Source organism: Geotrypetes seraphini, chromosome 16, assembly GCF_902459505.1.
Source record: "Geotrypetes seraphini chromosome 16, aGeoSer1.1, whole genome shotgun sequence".
Lineage (NCBI taxonomy): Eukaryota > Metazoa > Chordata > Amphibia > Gymnophiona > Dermophiidae > Geotrypetes > Geotrypetes seraphini.
In genome coordinates, this window is record NC_047099.1 from 35,253,553 (window position 1) to 35,271,328 (window position 17,776).

General features: G+C 44.0%; 1 protein-coding gene across 1 annotated transcript in view; it reads left to right on the forward strand.

The window, feature by feature from the left end:
- Positions 1-17,776, forward strand: part of LOC117349801 (alpha-2,8-sialyltransferase 8E-like) — a 43,868-nt gene that overhangs the window by 23,990 nt on the left and 2,102 nt on the right. The window contains exons 2-5 of the mRNA XM_033923396.1: positions 1,001-1,081; positions 3,979-4,123; positions 6,596-6,708; positions 12,574-12,660. Coding sequence (XP_033779287.1) covers positions 1,001-1,081; positions 3,979-4,123; positions 6,596-6,708; positions 12,574-12,660 — 426 coding nt within the window. The remainder of the gene's footprint in view (positions 1-1,000; positions 1,082-3,978; positions 4,124-6,595; positions 6,709-12,573; positions 12,661-17,776) is intronic.

The window sequence follows — 17,776 nt, forward strand, 5'->3', positions numbered from 1 at the left end:
TAACGAACTTTTCGCATAACAAACTTGCTCCTGGAACGAATTAAGTTCGTTGTGTGAGGCACCACTGTATACTTGAATATAAGCCGAGGTAACTTTTTGCGACGGCTGGCGGCGTGTGCAGCGATTTCAGTGGCGGTGGCGGTTTGACTACTGCGCTGCCGCTGCCGGGACGCCTCTTCTCACCCCCGGACCAGCAAACGCAGCAGCCGCAAGGTGGGCCGGCCTTGCAAAAGCCCCGAGGAAGGTGGAAGGTGTCTTTCCGATCAAGGAAGGGGTAAAACGTGGACCCGACGGACCTCGCGGATCTAAAACCGCACGTCCTTAAAAATCTGAGGTCCGTGTCCGTGCCACTTGTAGTTTCGGGTCTCTTACAGACCTCTATAATATTTTAGCTCCGACGGATCCGTCTCAGCATAGGGAGGGGAAAGTATTAGGATCCGTCGGCGCTAAAATATTATAGAGGTCTGTAAGAGACCCGAAACTACAAGTGGCACGGACACGGACCTCACTCAGGCTCCCTTACAATTGCAACAAATCCAGCAGAAGCTCTCGGCTATTTCCTTCCAAAACCAACATCTATTTCTGAATCGGGCAGCGATTATGGGGCAAAGATTTGGAAAAATTGCTTTCGCTTACTAATACTTATGAGGAATTTAGGAGACACCTAAAAACATATTTGTTCTTGAAGCATTTAAGTAGCTGATTTGCAAAATCTTATACAATAAATGATTTTTAAGGTTTTTAGTTCCTAGTTTTTAACTTTGTAAGTTTTACTCAATTTGTAGCATTTTTAACTATTGTAAACCGCACAGAACTTTATGGTATATAAACTTTTATTAATGGTCCTAGAATCTTTTAACCTACAACGCGCCACGTAAAACGAAATAACCAAGTTGTGTTAGCTCAGGAAGGACATACTCTCCTTCCACTGCCGGAAACTTTATGTAAAATGATACAAAAACTTGCAAGACGTTGACTGCTACCTCCCTTGTTGTTTCAGGCCGTCGGTCAAACAGCCGGCAGTTAACAAACACGTGTGCCTGGATCTGAAAGCATACATTGAAACTGCAAACGTCACAAAGTGAGTATGGACGTGGCAGGGGCAGAAAAGATGGCGGAACCTCAAGAACTCAAACAGGCGCCGGCTCAAGGCAAACATAACAGCCTAGCCCGGTCCAGTCAGGTTTTCCTCAACGAATATGCACGAGATCTATTTGCATACAATGGAGGCAGTACATGCAAACGGATCTTGTGCACATTCATTGGGGGAAATCTTGAAAACCTGACTGGATTGCGGCCCTCGTTGCCCACCCCTGGCCTAGCCTGTGGTATAGTAAGGGGAGGGGGAGAGGATAGAGTGCCCTGGGCACTGTCTTGGTGAAAGCACCAGCATCTCTCCTTTCCCCGCGAGTATCTCCAACCGGCCTTGGCTCTCCCTATAAAGTCACTTCCTGCTCATGGAGAGCCATGGCCGGTGCAAGCAGCCAGCATAGAGTTAGAGGTACCGGGGAGAGGCGGAGAAGAGGACGGGAGCGCCTCCCACCCTTGCTACGCCATTGAGCCCGGCGGTCAACTTTCCAATCAAAGGCCAGAGCACTGGAGGTGACTGCAGTGCTCACACCAGCTGCGTCCATTACAAAAATAAAGGAAGAAGTTCCGTGATGCTAAAACTGGGACCCCCTTGTCACCCCCCCCACCAAGTCCTCAGAAACCCCAGACACCAAGCACCGTGCCTTCCGATTCCCCCGACCCCTCCCACTACTCCAAAACAAAATCCTGATGGTCTAGTGGGCTGGGGGGGGGGGGGGGATTGGGTCAGACTTCCCCAGCTCAAGAACCCTCCACCCCTGACACCATTCCCCATACCTTTTGCCAAAAATCAGGCCTTGAAGGGCCACCTCTTCAAAATAGCGGCCCTTTCCCCTCCCGCTGCATCCTGAGAGGGGCCTAAGGCTCTAATTGGCTCAGACGCCTAATGTTTTCCTCTGCTGTTGAATCTGTTTCTCACCCAGCTCTCTTTTCTAACTCCCAATGGGATTATTTTTTTCTATGGTTGAGGCCTGTCTTCCTTTATTTTGGTTTTATTCTATTGTATAACTTCCTACTTGTTCGTTTCCTTTAGTTCTTAACCCTTTCAGGACCAAGGGACATATTTGTCCCCTAACTTTAAAATCCTATAAATTTTGATTGGGATAGTCTACAGTTCTAAATTTGATATGTACGGATTCCATAGGATACTGCCTTTATGTAAACAAACTGGTTCCGACATTCATTCATTAGCGTCGGTGCCAGATTGACGAGAAGATTCACTTGCCACACTGTCCATAAGCCAGAAGTGTGATTTTTTTTTAAAAAAAATAATGATATTTCACAAAAAAAATCAATTTTTTGGCATCTGCAAGCCCTTTTTACCATAAAAATGTCGTCAAAACCACAAAAATTGGCCTACGATCCTTATGGTCCTGAAAGGGTTAAGCTTTGTAAACCTCCCCTTCCCCTTGTGTTCAGTTCGTGGCCTTGTCTTGGTCCCCTCACCCTGTCTGTCTTATTTTTTTTATCGAATTTTGCCCTTGATTTTACTCTTGGAAACCGCTTTTTTTAACTTTTTTTTGTTGTTAAAAATTGAGGTATATATAAAAAAAAAAAAAACCACAACTAACTGTACCATGACAGCAGCCGCCTCACCTGCCCGACTGCATCTTCTTTCTCAAATCCCTTCAATCCTTTCCATTGGTCTTTCAGCTTCTTGGCATTCTACGTATCTTTCCTCCCCGCTTGTGATGTTCTAACTCCTTCGGCTGTGGATTTGCATAATATGCCGCCATTTCCAAAAATCACTGTTTTTTCTGATATTTAGTCTTAACGATGGACACTGGATGCAGGTCGTCAGGAAACTAAAGAATTGCCCCTGGAAATACAATCCCAAAATACATCAGCAACTCAGGTAAAAGAGTCAAAAAGAGGGTAAAACTATAATGTGTGCACTCACTGATTATATGCATGTCATTAGAATAATGGCAAAAAATGATAAATAACTCTCTGAAAATGTATTTCAAACCACAGGGAGCAGCACCAGAAATATATCACATATCTACAAAAACATATATATACTAGTCTTTAAGCCCGTTACATTAACGGGTGCTAGAATAGATGTGTGTGTTTGTGTCTGTCTTTCTTTCTCTCTCTCTCCTTGGCCACTTTCTGTCTGTCTGTCTTTCTTTCTCTCTCTCTCCTTGGCCACTTTCTGTCTGTCTTTCTTTCTCTCTCTCTCCTTGGCTACTTTCTGTCTGTCTTTCTTTCTTTCTTTCTTTCTCTCTCTCTCCTTGGCTACTTTCTGTCTGTTTTTCTTTCTTTCTTTCTCTCTCCTTGGCCACTTTCTGTCTGTCTGTCTTTCTTTCTTTCTCTCTCTCTCCTTGGCTGCTGTCTGTCTGTCTGTCTTTCTTTCCGTCTCTCTCTTTCCTCAGCTGTCCACCACCATCCCTTGCCTGCTCCCCCTATCCAGCAGCAGCCCTTCTCCCTTTGTTTTACCTCCCCCCTGTCTAGCAGCATCTCTTCCCTGCTACCCCTGTCCCGCAGTAGGCCTTCTCCCTTCCTTTTACTGCTCCCCTGTCCAGAAGCACCTCTTACCTGATCACCCTGTCCAGCAGTAGGCCTTCTCCTTTCCCTTCTCCCCCTGTCCAGCATCCACTAGCCCGGGCAGCTTCAAGGCTTTTGCTAGGCCGGCCCACCTTACGGCTGCTGCGTTTGCTGGTCCGGGGGTGAGAAGAGGCGTCCCGGCAGCAGCAGCGCAGTAGTCAAACCGCCACGCCACTGAAATCGCCGCACACGCCGCAAGCCGTCGCAAAAAGTTACCTCGGCTTATATTCAAGTATATATAGTAGAACCTTGGAAGTTCCTAATCTGTAAACTGCATAACTTCCAGGGTTCCTGCCCCACAGAGTTTACGAAATCAGACACTCTGCTATTTCCTCCCCATAGGCTGGAGATTCTGCAGTGCTGCAATACATCCAAAGAGATGGTGATGAGCCAGGAGAACACTTACCTGGGTCAGGTGATCACCTATGAGGTGAACAGGAAGCAAACGGTCACTGTGAATGAAGAGCTTCTAGACATGCTTCCAAAGGTGGGAGAAACTAATCTCCATAAGTGCTTTTATACTTATTATTTTGAAAGTGCTCCTGGACACACGCAGTAAGGTGGCGATAAGATTTCAGGCTTCTATTCTGAGGTGTGTATAAATTCTTGGATCAATATTCAGCTTAGGGTTCACTAACATAAAATGAAAAAAATAAAACCACTTACGAGTCCAACGAGAGGGAAGGAAAAGCCTCCGATTTTCAACGGGAGTCGTACAGAGAAATTCTCCACACTCCCTAGCTCGGTCACTGGCACAAAAAGCTCCCCTCTGGCGCTCAAAAGACTTTAAATAGTTTCGAAAATGTTTTAAAGCAGTATAAATACGTTTCGGATAAATAGGCCCCAGCGCCGTGAAAATTTCAAAACAATCCAACGTGAAAAATTTCAAAACCCTCTTTTTGACAGTCCAGCGTGCCAAATAAGTCTTGCTGCGGTAACTGTAGACTTTTCACCCCAAAACTTCCCGGAGTGTCTTTACGTTCCTTACAGCCCTCCGGTGGACCGAGCTAGGGAGTGTGGAGAATTTCTCTGTATGGCTCCCATTGAAAATCAGAGGCTTTTCCTTCCCTCTGGTTGGGCTCGTTGACTTTCCATGAATGGCAATAGTACATGTGTTAAAGTTGTGTAAATTTATCACTTTAGTAGATGCTAACCCTTGTTTGGAGCAGAGTGATTTAGTGGTTATTTTCCCTACTACCCTTATGGGACGATTTGTTTTGGATATAAGGTAAGCCAGGGCAGGGGGACAGGGAACTTGGGGAGGTGCTGTTTTTCCACTGTTTGTCCAATAAGAGCATAAGAATGGCCTTACTGGGTCAGACCAAAGGCCCATCAAGCCCAGTAGCCCGTTCTCACGGTGGCCAAGGAGTAGCACCATTCCAGAATCCCAAACAGTATTCCATGCTTAATTCCAAGCAGAATCTCAAAGAATAGCAAGATTCTGGAATCCCAAAGAGCAGCAGGGTTCCAGAGTCCCAAAGAGCAGCAGGGTTCCGGAGTCCCAAAGAGCAGCAGGGTTCCGGAGTCCCAAAGAGCAGCAGGGTTCCAGAGACCCAAAGAGCAGCAGGGTTCCGGAGTCCCAAAGAGCAGCAGGGTTCCGGAGTCCCTAAAGAGCAACAACATTCCATGCTACTGATCCAGGGCAAGCAGTGGCTTCCCCCGTGTCTTTCTCAATAACAGACTATGGGCTTTTCCTCCAGGAACTTGTCCCAAACCTTTCTTAAAACCAGCTACGCTATCCGCTCTTACCACAGCCTAATAACTAAAACAAAACTTCATTTTATAGACCGAGTCATCAACCAAGAGGAGCTCGACTCGGTCAACAGTAATGTAACGCATAATACATAAACTTGACAAGGGAAAGTAGACTAGAGTAGTTAGTTTAACTGCTGTAAACCGAGTCGAGCTTTCTTAGAATGATGACTCGGTATATAAAGTTAAGCTTTAGATTAGATTAGATTAGTTTCCAAAGTGTTTAGCAAACAAGAAGGTTTTCAGAGCTTTCCGGAATAAAGCAAAGGGACCTAAACCTCTTGATGTAAGCGGTAAAGCATTCCAGAATTCGGTTAATTTAAATGCAAAAGAATGACTAAATCTCCTGAAGGTTCTGTTTTTATCACTGAGAGAGGGAAATGTAAGTTTTAATTTTTTGCGAACATCTGGCGAGATGAGACCTATGCACATTCCAGTCGAAAGGAATCAAAGTGGTAAAAATGCCGAATAAGATCTTAAATGCACTTGAATTGAATTCTGAGATACACTGGGAGCCAATGTAATTCCTTGAGCAGAGAGGTCACGTGATCAAATTTACTCTTACCGAAAATAAGCTTAGCCGCAGTATTCTGTATTAGTTGAAGTCTCTGCAGACTGACTTTTGAAAGGCCCAAGTACATTGAGTTACAATTAATCCAACCTTGTCAAAATGATTGATTGAACCGATACTGAGTTTAGAATGTTGGCTATCGGACGATAGTTGGATTTTTTTTTTGGGGGGGGGGGTGTGGGCATCTCTGCCATGTTCGCCCCCTCGCCACTTGAGTGCCTTCCCATGCGCCCCGCGTACCTCTTGAAATGTTCACCAGCGCTAACAGCGCCTTCCAGCCGCTGCTCGCCCCAGCCTCAGCTCTTTTCTGATCCTGCTCCCGCAACCAGGACGTGATATCAGAAGGGAGTCGAGGCCGGCACGAGTAGCGGATGGAATAGGCCGTTCGTGCCAGTGAACATTTCAAGAGGTGTGTGGGATTGGGCAGAGCCGGCACCGGCACCCCTTGAAGATGACGCCCATCTAGGATGAGATCTCAGATTAGAGGACAGAAGAGGGTGAGATGGGGCGAAAAGATAGAGGAAGAGGGTGTGGCTACAATAGGGGTCCTAAGGCTGCCTTGCATGGGCATTGGTACCTTTTTTTTCCTCCTACAAAAATCACTGCTCTTACCCTTTTCTCTTTCTACTCACACAGAGCTCGCCCTTCCCCGCAAAGCTTTACAGAAGATGCTCAGTGGTGGGCAATGGAGGAATTTTGTTAAACAGTTGCTGCGGCTCCAAGATCAACCAGGCAGACTTTGTGATCAGGTAACTTAAAATCGGAACTTATTGTCTAGGGCAGAGGTAGGCAATTCCGGTCCTCGAGAGCCGGAGCCAGGTCAGGGTTTCAGGATATCCACGATGAATATGTATGAGATGGATTTGCATGCGCTGCCTCCTTGAGATGCAAATCTATCTCATGCATATTTATTGTGGAGATCCTGAAATCCTGACCTGGCTCCGGCTCTCGAGGACCGGAATTGCCTACTCCTGGTCTAGGGCAACAGCCTGAAACCCAGTTCTGCCATTCCAAAAACTTATCCTGCAGTAATTTGCCTTGATGTTTAAAATCTTTTAATCTGGTCCAATTCTGTCGAAGCCTGATAAATTTCCGAAACTGGAAGACTGTCTCTCAACCTTTTTGGATGGCCTCTATTATACTCGAGCAAGGCATTCTTGTCAGTAGGTTTAGTATATAGATCAGTGATGAAACGGTTTGACTCTCGCATGAGGTTTAAATCCAAAAACTTAATTTGGTTTGCAGAAAAAGTCATGGTGAATTTTAAGTATTCATCACAGGTATTTAACCATGATGCAAATAAAGTCAGTTGATCCAAGGAACCTTTCCATAGAAGCAATATCTTCTAAATATGAACCATTTATAGATACAGGAGAAAAAAAGGAGAAGAGTGAATCCAGATCTGCTCAAAATGAATCATGTACAAATTGGCAACTATTCGGGCAAAAGTTGCCCCCAAGGCCACCCCTGAATTTGTTGATAATATATACCATCGTATAAAAAATAATTATCCTAGAGGTAGGTTATAGAAGTATTCAGAAACCACTTCACAGGTCACGGACCTGATGGGCCGCCGCGGGAGCGGACCTCTGGGCGAGATGGACCTCTGGTCTGACCCAGTGGAGGCAACTTCTTATGTTCTTATGTTAAACCTGCTAGATGTATCAAGAACTCTGTAGGGATCAGATGTGGTCTTTCGCTGTTATCCACTATATCTGGAGCATGGAAGTGTATAATGAAGAGACATCGGATGTCCCCAAATTAAAAGGAAAGTCGTCTTCAGAGATGGCTGATAACAATGGGATGAAATGCCCCGAATCTCTAATATATGAGGGAGATTATAATACTCCGAAATTCACAAAAATGATCCACAAATCTAGATAAAGGTTCAAGCAAAGAATTGGGTGATGACGTAATTGGACGTCCAGGTGGATTAACTGAATTTTTGTGAATTTTAGGGAGTATATAGAACACAGGTGTAGTTGGATTTAAATTATTCAAAAATCAATAATTCTTGTATGTTAAAAAAGCTTGTATCTAAACCTTCCTTTGTGATTTTTAAAATTCTGCTTTGCATCCGACTGGATCTAGACATAGTCTTGAATAAGTAGTAATGTCATCCAACTGTCTCTTAAATTTCCAAGTGATATTTTGTTTTATCCACCCTTATCTGCCTTCTTAATTACTATTGAATCGTCATCCTGTAAAGATCTGAGAGCATTCCTATGAGCCAATGTCAAGTTAAAGTGAAGTTTCCTTAAAGATGCATCAGCACGATATCCAAAGGGCTTGTCAGATATCAGGGCAGTTCGATTAGTAATAGTGGGTTTTCAAGATCTTTCCAAGTGATATTTTGTTTTATCCACCCTTATCTGCCTTCTTAATTATTATTGAATCGTCATCCTGTAAAGATCTGAGAGCATTCCTATGAGCCAATGTCAAGTTAAAGTGAAGTTTCCTTAAAGATGCATCAGTTTTTCTACTTCGTTGATGACACATTTCTTAAAAACACTCAACACGCTATCCAAAGGGCCTGTCAGATATCAGGGCAGTTTGATTAGTAATAGTGGGTTTTCAAGATCTTTCCATGTGATATTTTGTTTTATCCACCCTTATCTGCCTTCTTAATTACTATTGAATCGTCATTCTGTAAAGATCTGAGAGCATTCCTATGAGCCAATGTCAAGTTAAAGTGAAGTTTCCTTAAAGATGCATCAGTTTTTCTACTTCGTTGATGACTCATTTCTTAAAAACACTCAACACGCTATCCAAAGGGCCAGTTCGATTAGTAATAGTGGGTTTTCAAGATCTTTCCAAGTGATATTTTGTTTTATCCACCCTTATCTGCCTTCTTAATTACTATTGAATCGTCATCCTGTAAAGATCTGAGAGCATTCCTATGAGCCAATGTCAAATTAAAGTGAAGTTTCCTTAAAGACGCATCAGCTTTTTCTACTTCGTTGATGACACATTTCTTAAAAACACTCAACACGCTATCCAAAGGGCCAGTTCGATTAGTAATAGTGGGTTTTCAAGATCTTTAGAAGATAATGATTCAGTAGTAATTAAGAACGCAGATAAGGGTGGATAAAACAAAATATCACTTGGAAAGTCAGAGACAGTTGGATGACATTACTACTTATTCAAGACTATGTCTAGATCCAGTCGGATGCAAAGCAGAATTTTAGAAATCACAAAGGAAGGTTTAGATACAAGTTTTTTAACATACAAGAATTATTGGTTTTTGAATAATTTAAATCCAACTACACCTGTGTTCTATATACTCCCTAAAATTCACAAAAATTCAGTTAATCTACCTGGTCGTCCAATTACGTCATCACCCAATTCTTTGCTTGAACCTTTATCTAGATTTGTGGATCATTTTTGTGAATTTCGGAGTATTATAATCTCCCTCATATATTAGAGATTTGGGGCATTTCATCACATTGTTATCAGCCATCTCTGAAGACGACTTTCCTTTTAATTTGGGGACATCCGATGTCTCTTCATTATACACTTCCATGCTCCAGGATGATGCATTGGACATCATTAAAGATATAGTGGATAACAGCGGAAGACCACATCTGATCCCTACAGAGTTCAGGTTTAACAATGAAGGATAATTATTTTTTATACGATGGTATATATTATCAACAAATTCAGGGGTGGCCTTGGGGGCAACTTTTGCCCGAATAGTTGCCAATTTGTACATGATTCATTTTGAGCAGATCTGGATTCACTCTTCTCCTTTTTTCTCCTGTATCTATAAATGGTTCATATTTAGAAGATATATTGCTTCTATGGAAAGATTCCTTGGATCAACTGACTTTATTTGCATCATGGTTAAATACCTGTGATAAATAACTTAAAATTCACCATGACCTTTTCTGCAAACCAAATTAAGTTTTTGGATTTAAACCTCATGCAAGAGTCAAACCGTTTCATCACTGATCTATATACTAAACCTACTGACAAGAATGCCTTGCTCGAGTATAATAGAGGCCATCCAAAAAGGTTGAGAGACAGTCTTCCAGTTTTGGAAATTTATCAGGCTTCGACAGAATTCGACTAGATTAAAAGATTTTCAACATTACTGCAGGATAAGTTTTTGGAAAGGGATTATCCAAAGCCTGTCATACATAAGGCTTTTAAAAGAGCACATTACTGTAATAGAAACATAGAAAGATGACGGCAGAAAAGGGCTATAGCCCATCACGTCTGCCCACTCTACTGACCCACCCCATTAAGTCTGAGTGCTAATGTCCTAGTTCCATATCTTGACCCTCGTAGGGATCCCACGTGGATGTCCCATTTATTCTTAAAGTCAAGCATGCTGGTGGCCTTGATCACCTGCACTGGAAGCTTGTTCCGGTGATCTACTACTCTTTCTGTGAAGAAATACTTCCTGGTGTCACCATTAAATTTCCCTCCTTTGAGTTTGAGCGATGTCCCCTTGTGACCGAGGGTCCTTTGAGAAAGAAGATGTCGTCTTCCCCCTCGACACGTCCTGTGATGTATTTAAATGTCTCAATCATGTCCCCCCTTTCCCTGCGTTCCTCTAGAGTGTAGAGCTGCAATTTGTTTAGTCTTTCTTCATACGAGAGACCCTTGAGCCCAGAGATCATCCTAGTGGCCATCCGCTGAACCAACTCAACTCTAAGGGATTTATTATTTAGTTCAAGGAAGAGCATTGACGCTGACAATATCATGACATGTGTGAAGGAATTGTGCTAATGGCAGCAGTGTGCCTGGTATCATCAGAAAACCCTGGAATATAGTTCAAACTCATCGTGTGTTTTCCAACACCAACTTAAGAGTTGTCTTTTCCTGTGATAGAAATCTGAAGGATATTTTAAGTCCTGCCATGACATTAGTTGAAAATATAATACATTCTTCCCCTTTACCTAATTGTTTTTCCAAGTGTTTATCCTGCAGCAGTTGCTGTATAACTGTACAAATGAAAGAATTCAAGAACCCTGTAGATCAGGACTGCCCAAGTCCGGTCCTTGAGATCTACTGGCAGGCCAGGTTTTCTGGATATCCACAATGAACATGCATGAGAGAGATTTGCACACCAAGAACATAAGTGGTCCATCGTGCCCAGCAGTCCGCTCACGCGGCGGCCCTCTGGTCAAAGACCAGTGCCCTAACTGAGACTAGCCCTACCTGCGTATGTTCTGGTTCAGCAGGAACTTGTCCAACTTTGTCTTGAATCCCTGGAGGGTGTTTCCCCTATGACAGACTCCGGAAGAGCATTCCAGTTTTCTACCACTCTCTGGGTGAAGAAGAACTTCCTTACATTTGTACGGAATCTATCCCCTTTCAACTTTAGAGAGTGCCCTCTCGTTCTCCCTACTTTGGAAAGGGTGAACAACCTGTCTTTATCTACTTTGTCTTGAATCCCTGGAGGGTGTTTTCCCCTATGACAGACTCCGGGAGAGCGTTCCAGTTTTCTACCACTCTGGGTGAAGAAGAACTTCCTTACTTTTGTACAGAATCTATCCCCTTTCAACTTTAGAGAGTGCCCTCTCGTTCTCTCTACCTTGGAGAGAGTGAACAACCTGTCTTTATCTACTTTGTCCTGAATCCCTGGAGGGTGTTTTCCCCCTATAACAGCCTCCGGAAGAGCGTTCCAGTTTTCTACCACTCTGGGTGAAGAAGAACTTCCTTATGTTTGTACGGAATTGATCCCCTTTCAACTTTAGAGAGTGCCCTATCGTTCTCCCTACTTTGGAAAGGGTGAACAACCTGTCTTTATCTACTTTGTCTTGAATCCCTGGAGGGTGTTTCCCCTACGATAGACTCCAGAAGAGCGTTCCAGTTTTCTACCACTCTCTGGGTGAAGAAGAACTTCCTTATGTTCGTAAGGAATCTGTCCCCTTTCAATTTTAGAGAGTGCCCTCTCGTTCTCCCTACTTTGGAAAGGGTGAACAATCTGTCCTTATCTACAAGTCTATTCCCTTCAGTACCTTGAATGTTTCAATCATGTCCCCTCTCAATCTCCTCTGTTCGAGGGAGGAAAGGCCCACTTGAAAATTCCATATTCTACATATCTTTCCTCCCCGCTTGCGATGTTCTAACTCCTTCGGCTGTGGATTTGCATAATATGCCGCCATTTCCAAAAATCACTGTTTTTTCTGATATTTAGTCTTAACGATGGACACTGGATGCAGGTCATCAGGAAACTAAAGAATTGCCCCTGGAAATAGGCATGGTAGACATGGTTCAATCAATGATCTGAAACAATGTGAAAACATAGCATTACGATTCTGCAAATTGACCCTTTGCAAAATAAAAGAACACTTTTTTCAGCTACAGTGGCAAAATAACGCTCAGAATTTAAAAAGTTGGTTGGGCTGAGAACTTTTCATCACCCCCTCTTTCCTTGGGTAAATCAGTTTTACTCGCAGAAAATCGCCTTCCCAGCCTCCTTTGTGCTCATACGCAGGCATAACCCTGTACAATGATCTTGTCGGATGGCATTTACAAGGTGATAACTCTGTGCAAATAATAATTATTCATTTATTGTTACACTTCTCTGAAGGAGGTTTGTACGTTTAAGGTAGTTTTATAAAGAAATTAATTAAAAATAATCTGTTATTTCATGATTGCAGGTGCAACTTGCCGCCCTTGAATTATTCTAGAGATGTGGGGACCAAAACGAACATTGTGACAGCAAATCCAAGCATCATTATAGACAGGTACAAGATCACTTCCTACTACTAAGGATTCTTATAGCTCTATAAGATGTGAGGGTTGCTGGACTGTCTTTCTGCTTTTAGAGCTGTTTTTTGTATTTTGGGTCGGATTCTATAAACAGTGCCTAATTCGGTAGATGCCAAGTAAAACAGCACCTACATGTCATTCGTAGATTAAGTAAGACGCAAGTGTCTCATATATTGATCTCATGTATTGTAACACCACTACGGAAGCTCATGTAAACTGCTCAGAATTGACTCCTCGGTCATTTGTAGCAGCATAGAAGCTTCTGACAAACAATAAAGGGTTTTCCAGGCCTAATATATCAGCACCTATCGTAACATAGAAACATATAAACATAGAACATGACGGCAGAAAAGGGCCACGGCCCATCTAGTCTGCCCACCCCCTAACTACCTCCATGAAGAGATCCCACATGCCAATCCCATATTTTCTTAAAATCTGGCGCGCTGCTGGCCTCAATTACCTGTTGTGGAAGATTATTCCAGCGATCAACCACCCTGTCGATGAAGAAATATTTTCTGGTGTTGCCATGAAATTTCCCCCCCCCCCCCCCCTGATTTTCAACGGATGCCCTCTTGTGGCCCTGGGTCCTTTAAGGAAAAAGAGATCCTCTTCCACCTTGATATGGCCCGTGATATATTTGAACGTTTCAAGTTTCAAGTTTATTAGGATTTTATATACGGCCTATCAAGGTTATCTAAGCGGTTTTACAATCAGGTACTCAAGCGTTTCCCTATCTCACGTCTTGATCATGTCTCCCCCTCTCTCTGCGTTCCCGAGTGAGTACAGCTGCAACTTACTCAGTCGTTCCTTGAGACCTGACCATCCTGGTGGCCATTTGCTGAACCGACTCGACTCTCCGCACATCTTTTTGATAATGCGGCCTCCAGATACCTACCGGCTCCTAACTCAGGCCCCGAAACTCTAAAGTCGCCTATTAAAATTCTGTGTGCCGTTGCAGTGCCGGTAAATTTTCCGATTTATAAAGATGAGCGATGCTCCCCAAACTTTGCATGTAAATGAGGTTTGTGGTCATCCCAAAAGATCAGTTGTTGGAAAAAGTGGCTGACGCCATGTGCACAAAAGGTCCTCAAAACTGCCCTTTCCCTCCCATCAAATGATCGACCTATATCCCAACTACCATGCGATGTCTTAAGCACGCATGAGCGTCAAACATAGGCGCACCTTATTGTAGCACCTCATAGGCGTGTCCATCAGTGACCATTGGGGGCAGCCCCAGTCCTGCCGATATATGCTTTTAATGAATGCACGGGAGATGCGCCTTCAACACATGCACCCGAGACGCACTTTTAACAGTACTGGCACCTCCAGACCTGACGGTAATTTTGGAGCATTACAGGTTGGCGCTTCATTTCATGCATCACCAGGCAATGTCTGGGCATCACCCAGAGTGCACATTTTAATATTAATGAGGTTATTGGAATACATTTGCATGGATCGGTAGCGTGGAATGTTGTCACTTTTTGGGTTCCGGAATCTTACTACTCTTTGAGATTCTGGAATGTTGCTTTTTTGGGATTTTGCCAAGTACTAGAGACTTGGATTGGCCACCATGAGTACAGGCTACTGGTTTGATCCAGTAAGGCTGTTCTTATGTTGTTATGTATTCTGGGAGGCAGTGGAGAGCCATTTTGTCAAACATGAAACATAAGAACATAAGAACATAAGAACTGCCATCTCCGGATCAGACCCATGGTCCATCAAGTCCGGCGATCCGCACACGCGGAGGCCCAGTCAGGTATACACCTGATGGAGTTTTAGTCACCCATATCCCTCTATGCCTCTCATAAGGAGATGTGCATCTAATTTGCCTTTGAATCCCAGCACAGTGGATTCCTTGATAACCTCCTTTGGGAGAGCATTCCAGGCGTCTACCACTCGCTGCGTAAAACAGAACTTCCTGACATTTGTCCTGGACTTGTCCCCCCTTAGCTTCAAACCATGTCCTCTTGTCCGTGTTGCGTTGGACAATGTAAATAATTTATTTTCCTGCTCTATTTTATCGATGCCTTTCAGCATTTTGAACGTCTCGATCATGTCCCCTCGCAGCCTTCTCTTCTCAAGGGAGAACAGTCCTAATTTCTTGAGTCGTTCCTCATATTCCAAGTTCTCCATACCTCCATACCTGGTAAGTGTAGAGCATTGAAACATAGAAACATAGAATATGTCGGCAGAAAAGGGCTACAGCCCATCAAGTCTGCCCACTCTAATGACCCACCCCCCTGACTTTACTCTCTTAGAGATCCCACGTGAATGTCCCATTTTCTCTTAAAATCTGACACGCTGCTGGCCTCAATCACCTGCAGAGGTAGACTGTTCCAATGATCGACCACCCTTTCTGTGAAGAAGTATTTCCTGGAATCACCACGAAATTTCCCTCCCCTGATTTTCAGCGGATGCCCTCTGGTGGTCGAAGGACCTATAGGACAGAAGATATCATCTTCCACCTCGAGGCGGCCCGTAACATATTTGAACGTCTCAATCATGTCCCCCCCCCCCCTCTCTCTTCGTTCCTCTAGTGAGTACAGCTGCAATTTATTTAGCCTTTCTTCATACGTGAGATCCCTGAGCCCCGAGACCATCCTGTTCCCTCTAAGCTGAGCAGGTGTCCTCCAGCTGCATTGCTACCACTAGGGGGTGGAATATTTTCAGTCGCTAAGGACAGGTATGTTCCCTGGAGTCCTGCAGAACTTGCCTGTCCCTCACAATTGAAAAATGTGACAGTAAAACAGCACCCTCTATTGGTGAGACTGTGGGTGGAGGACTCCTGCTCAGCTTAGAGGGAACAGACAGGCCATTCGCTGAACCGACTCAATTCGCCGCACATCAGTGTTTCTCAGCTTGGTCCTGGAGTACCCCCTTGCCAGTCAGGTTTTCAGGATATCCACAATGAATATGCGTAAAAGAAATGTGCATATCACGGGGGCAGTGTATGCAAATCATGTTTATGCATAGTCATTGAAAACCTGACTGGCAAGAGGGTACTCTAGGATCAAGTTGAGAAACACTGGTGTACAGCATTGGGGACCTAAATCCTCGCCAAAATTCCACCCCTAACCACACCTACTTTCCGGGTAGGTGCCTACTGGCAAATTAATTATAGAAACATGACGGCAGATAAAGGCCAAATGGCCCATCTAGTCGGCCCATCCACAGTAACCATTATCTCTTTCTGAGAGACCCCCACATGTCTATCCCAGGCCCTATTGAATTCAGATACAGTCTCTGCTTCCACCACCTCTTCCAGGAGACTGTTCCACGCATCTACCACCCTTTCTGTAAAAAAAGTATTTCCTCAGATTTCTCCAGAGCCTATATCACCTCTTAACTTCATCCAATGCCCTCTCATTGCAGAGTTTCCTTTCAAACGAAAGACTCGACTCATGTGAATTTACGTCACGTAGGTATTTAAACGTATCTATCCTATCTCCCCTCTCCCGCCTTTCCTCCAAAGGATACAGATTGAGATCTTTAAGTCTGTCCCCCTATGCCTTATGATGAAGACCATGCAGCCTTCCTCTGGACCGACTCCATCCTTTTGATATCTTTTTGAAGGTGCGGCCTCCAGAATTGTACACAATATTCTAAATGAGGTCTCACCAGAGTCTTATACAGAGGCATCAATACCTCCTTTTTCCTACTGGCCATACCTCTCCTTATGCAACCTAGCATCTTTCTAGCTTTTGCCGTCACCTTTTCAACCTGTTTGGCCACCTTAAGATCATCACATACAATCACACCCAAGTCCCTCTCTTCTGTCATGCACATAAGCTCTTCACTCCCTAATCTGTACCGTTCCTTTGGGTTTTTGCAGCCCAAATGCATGACCTTGCATTTCTTAGCATTAAAATTTTAGCTGCCAAATTTCAGACCATTCTTCAAGCTTCACCAGGTCTTCCTTCATGTTATTCAAACCATCCGGCGTGTCTACTCTATTGCAGATTTTCATATCATCCGCAAAGAGGCAAATCTTACCTGACAGCCCTTCAGCAATATCGTTTATAAAAATGTTAAAAAGAACAGGCCCAAGAACAGAACCTTGAGGCACACCACTGGTGACATCCCTTTCCTCAGAGCGATCTCCATTGATCACTACCCTCTGTCGCCTTCCACTCGACTAGTTCCTGGCCCAGACCATCACTTTGGGACCCATCCCGAGGGCACTCAGTTTAAGAACATAAGTATTGCCTCTGCTGGGTCAGACCAGGGGTCCATCGCGCCGCTCCCGCGGCGGCCCTCCAGGTCCTTGACCTGTAAGTTCCCTCCACCTGAATTGTTTATGCCCTAATCCTGAAGTACCTTGTATAGTACCCCTCTATCTATATCCTGTAATCCCTTTCTCCTTCAAGAAGTCATCCAAGCCCTTTTTGAAACCCATTATTGTACTCTGTCCTATCACCTCTCTTTGAAGCGCATTCCAGGTGTCCACCACCCACTGAGTGAAGAAGTACTTCCGAGCACTTGTTTTGAATCTGTCTCCTTTCAGTTTTTCTGAGTGCCCTCTTTTTTTTTTTTTTTTTTTTAATGTCCCTGCTAGCCTGAAGAATCTGTCCCTCTCCACCTTCTCTATACCTTCCATGATTTTATAGGTCTCTATCATGTCCCCTCTAAGTCTCCGTTTTTCCAGAGTGAAGAGCCCCAGCCTTTCGGTATAAGCAAGGTTTTCCATGCCCTTAATCATTTTTGTTGCTCTTCTCTGGACCCTCTCGAGCATCACCATATTCTTCTTAAGGTGCGGCGACCAGTATTTGGACGCCGTACTCCAGAGGCGGGCGCACCATCGCTTGATACATCTGTGTGGGATGCCGTCAAAGGCACAGCTAAAATCTAAATACACCACATTTAGCACACATCCTCTTTCGAATTCTCTGGTCACCCAGTCAAAGAAATTGATCAAGTACCATAGAAGCAGCACAGAACGTATTTTTATCACATATGTTCATGTTGGTATATTAATTATGTAAATCCTGCTGTTTATGTTTGAGGGGTTACCAGATTTTACAATTGTAAAATCCAGACAGGTGGCCCCCACCCCCAGGTCCGCCCAGTTCTGCCCAGCCCCCCCCCCCAAAC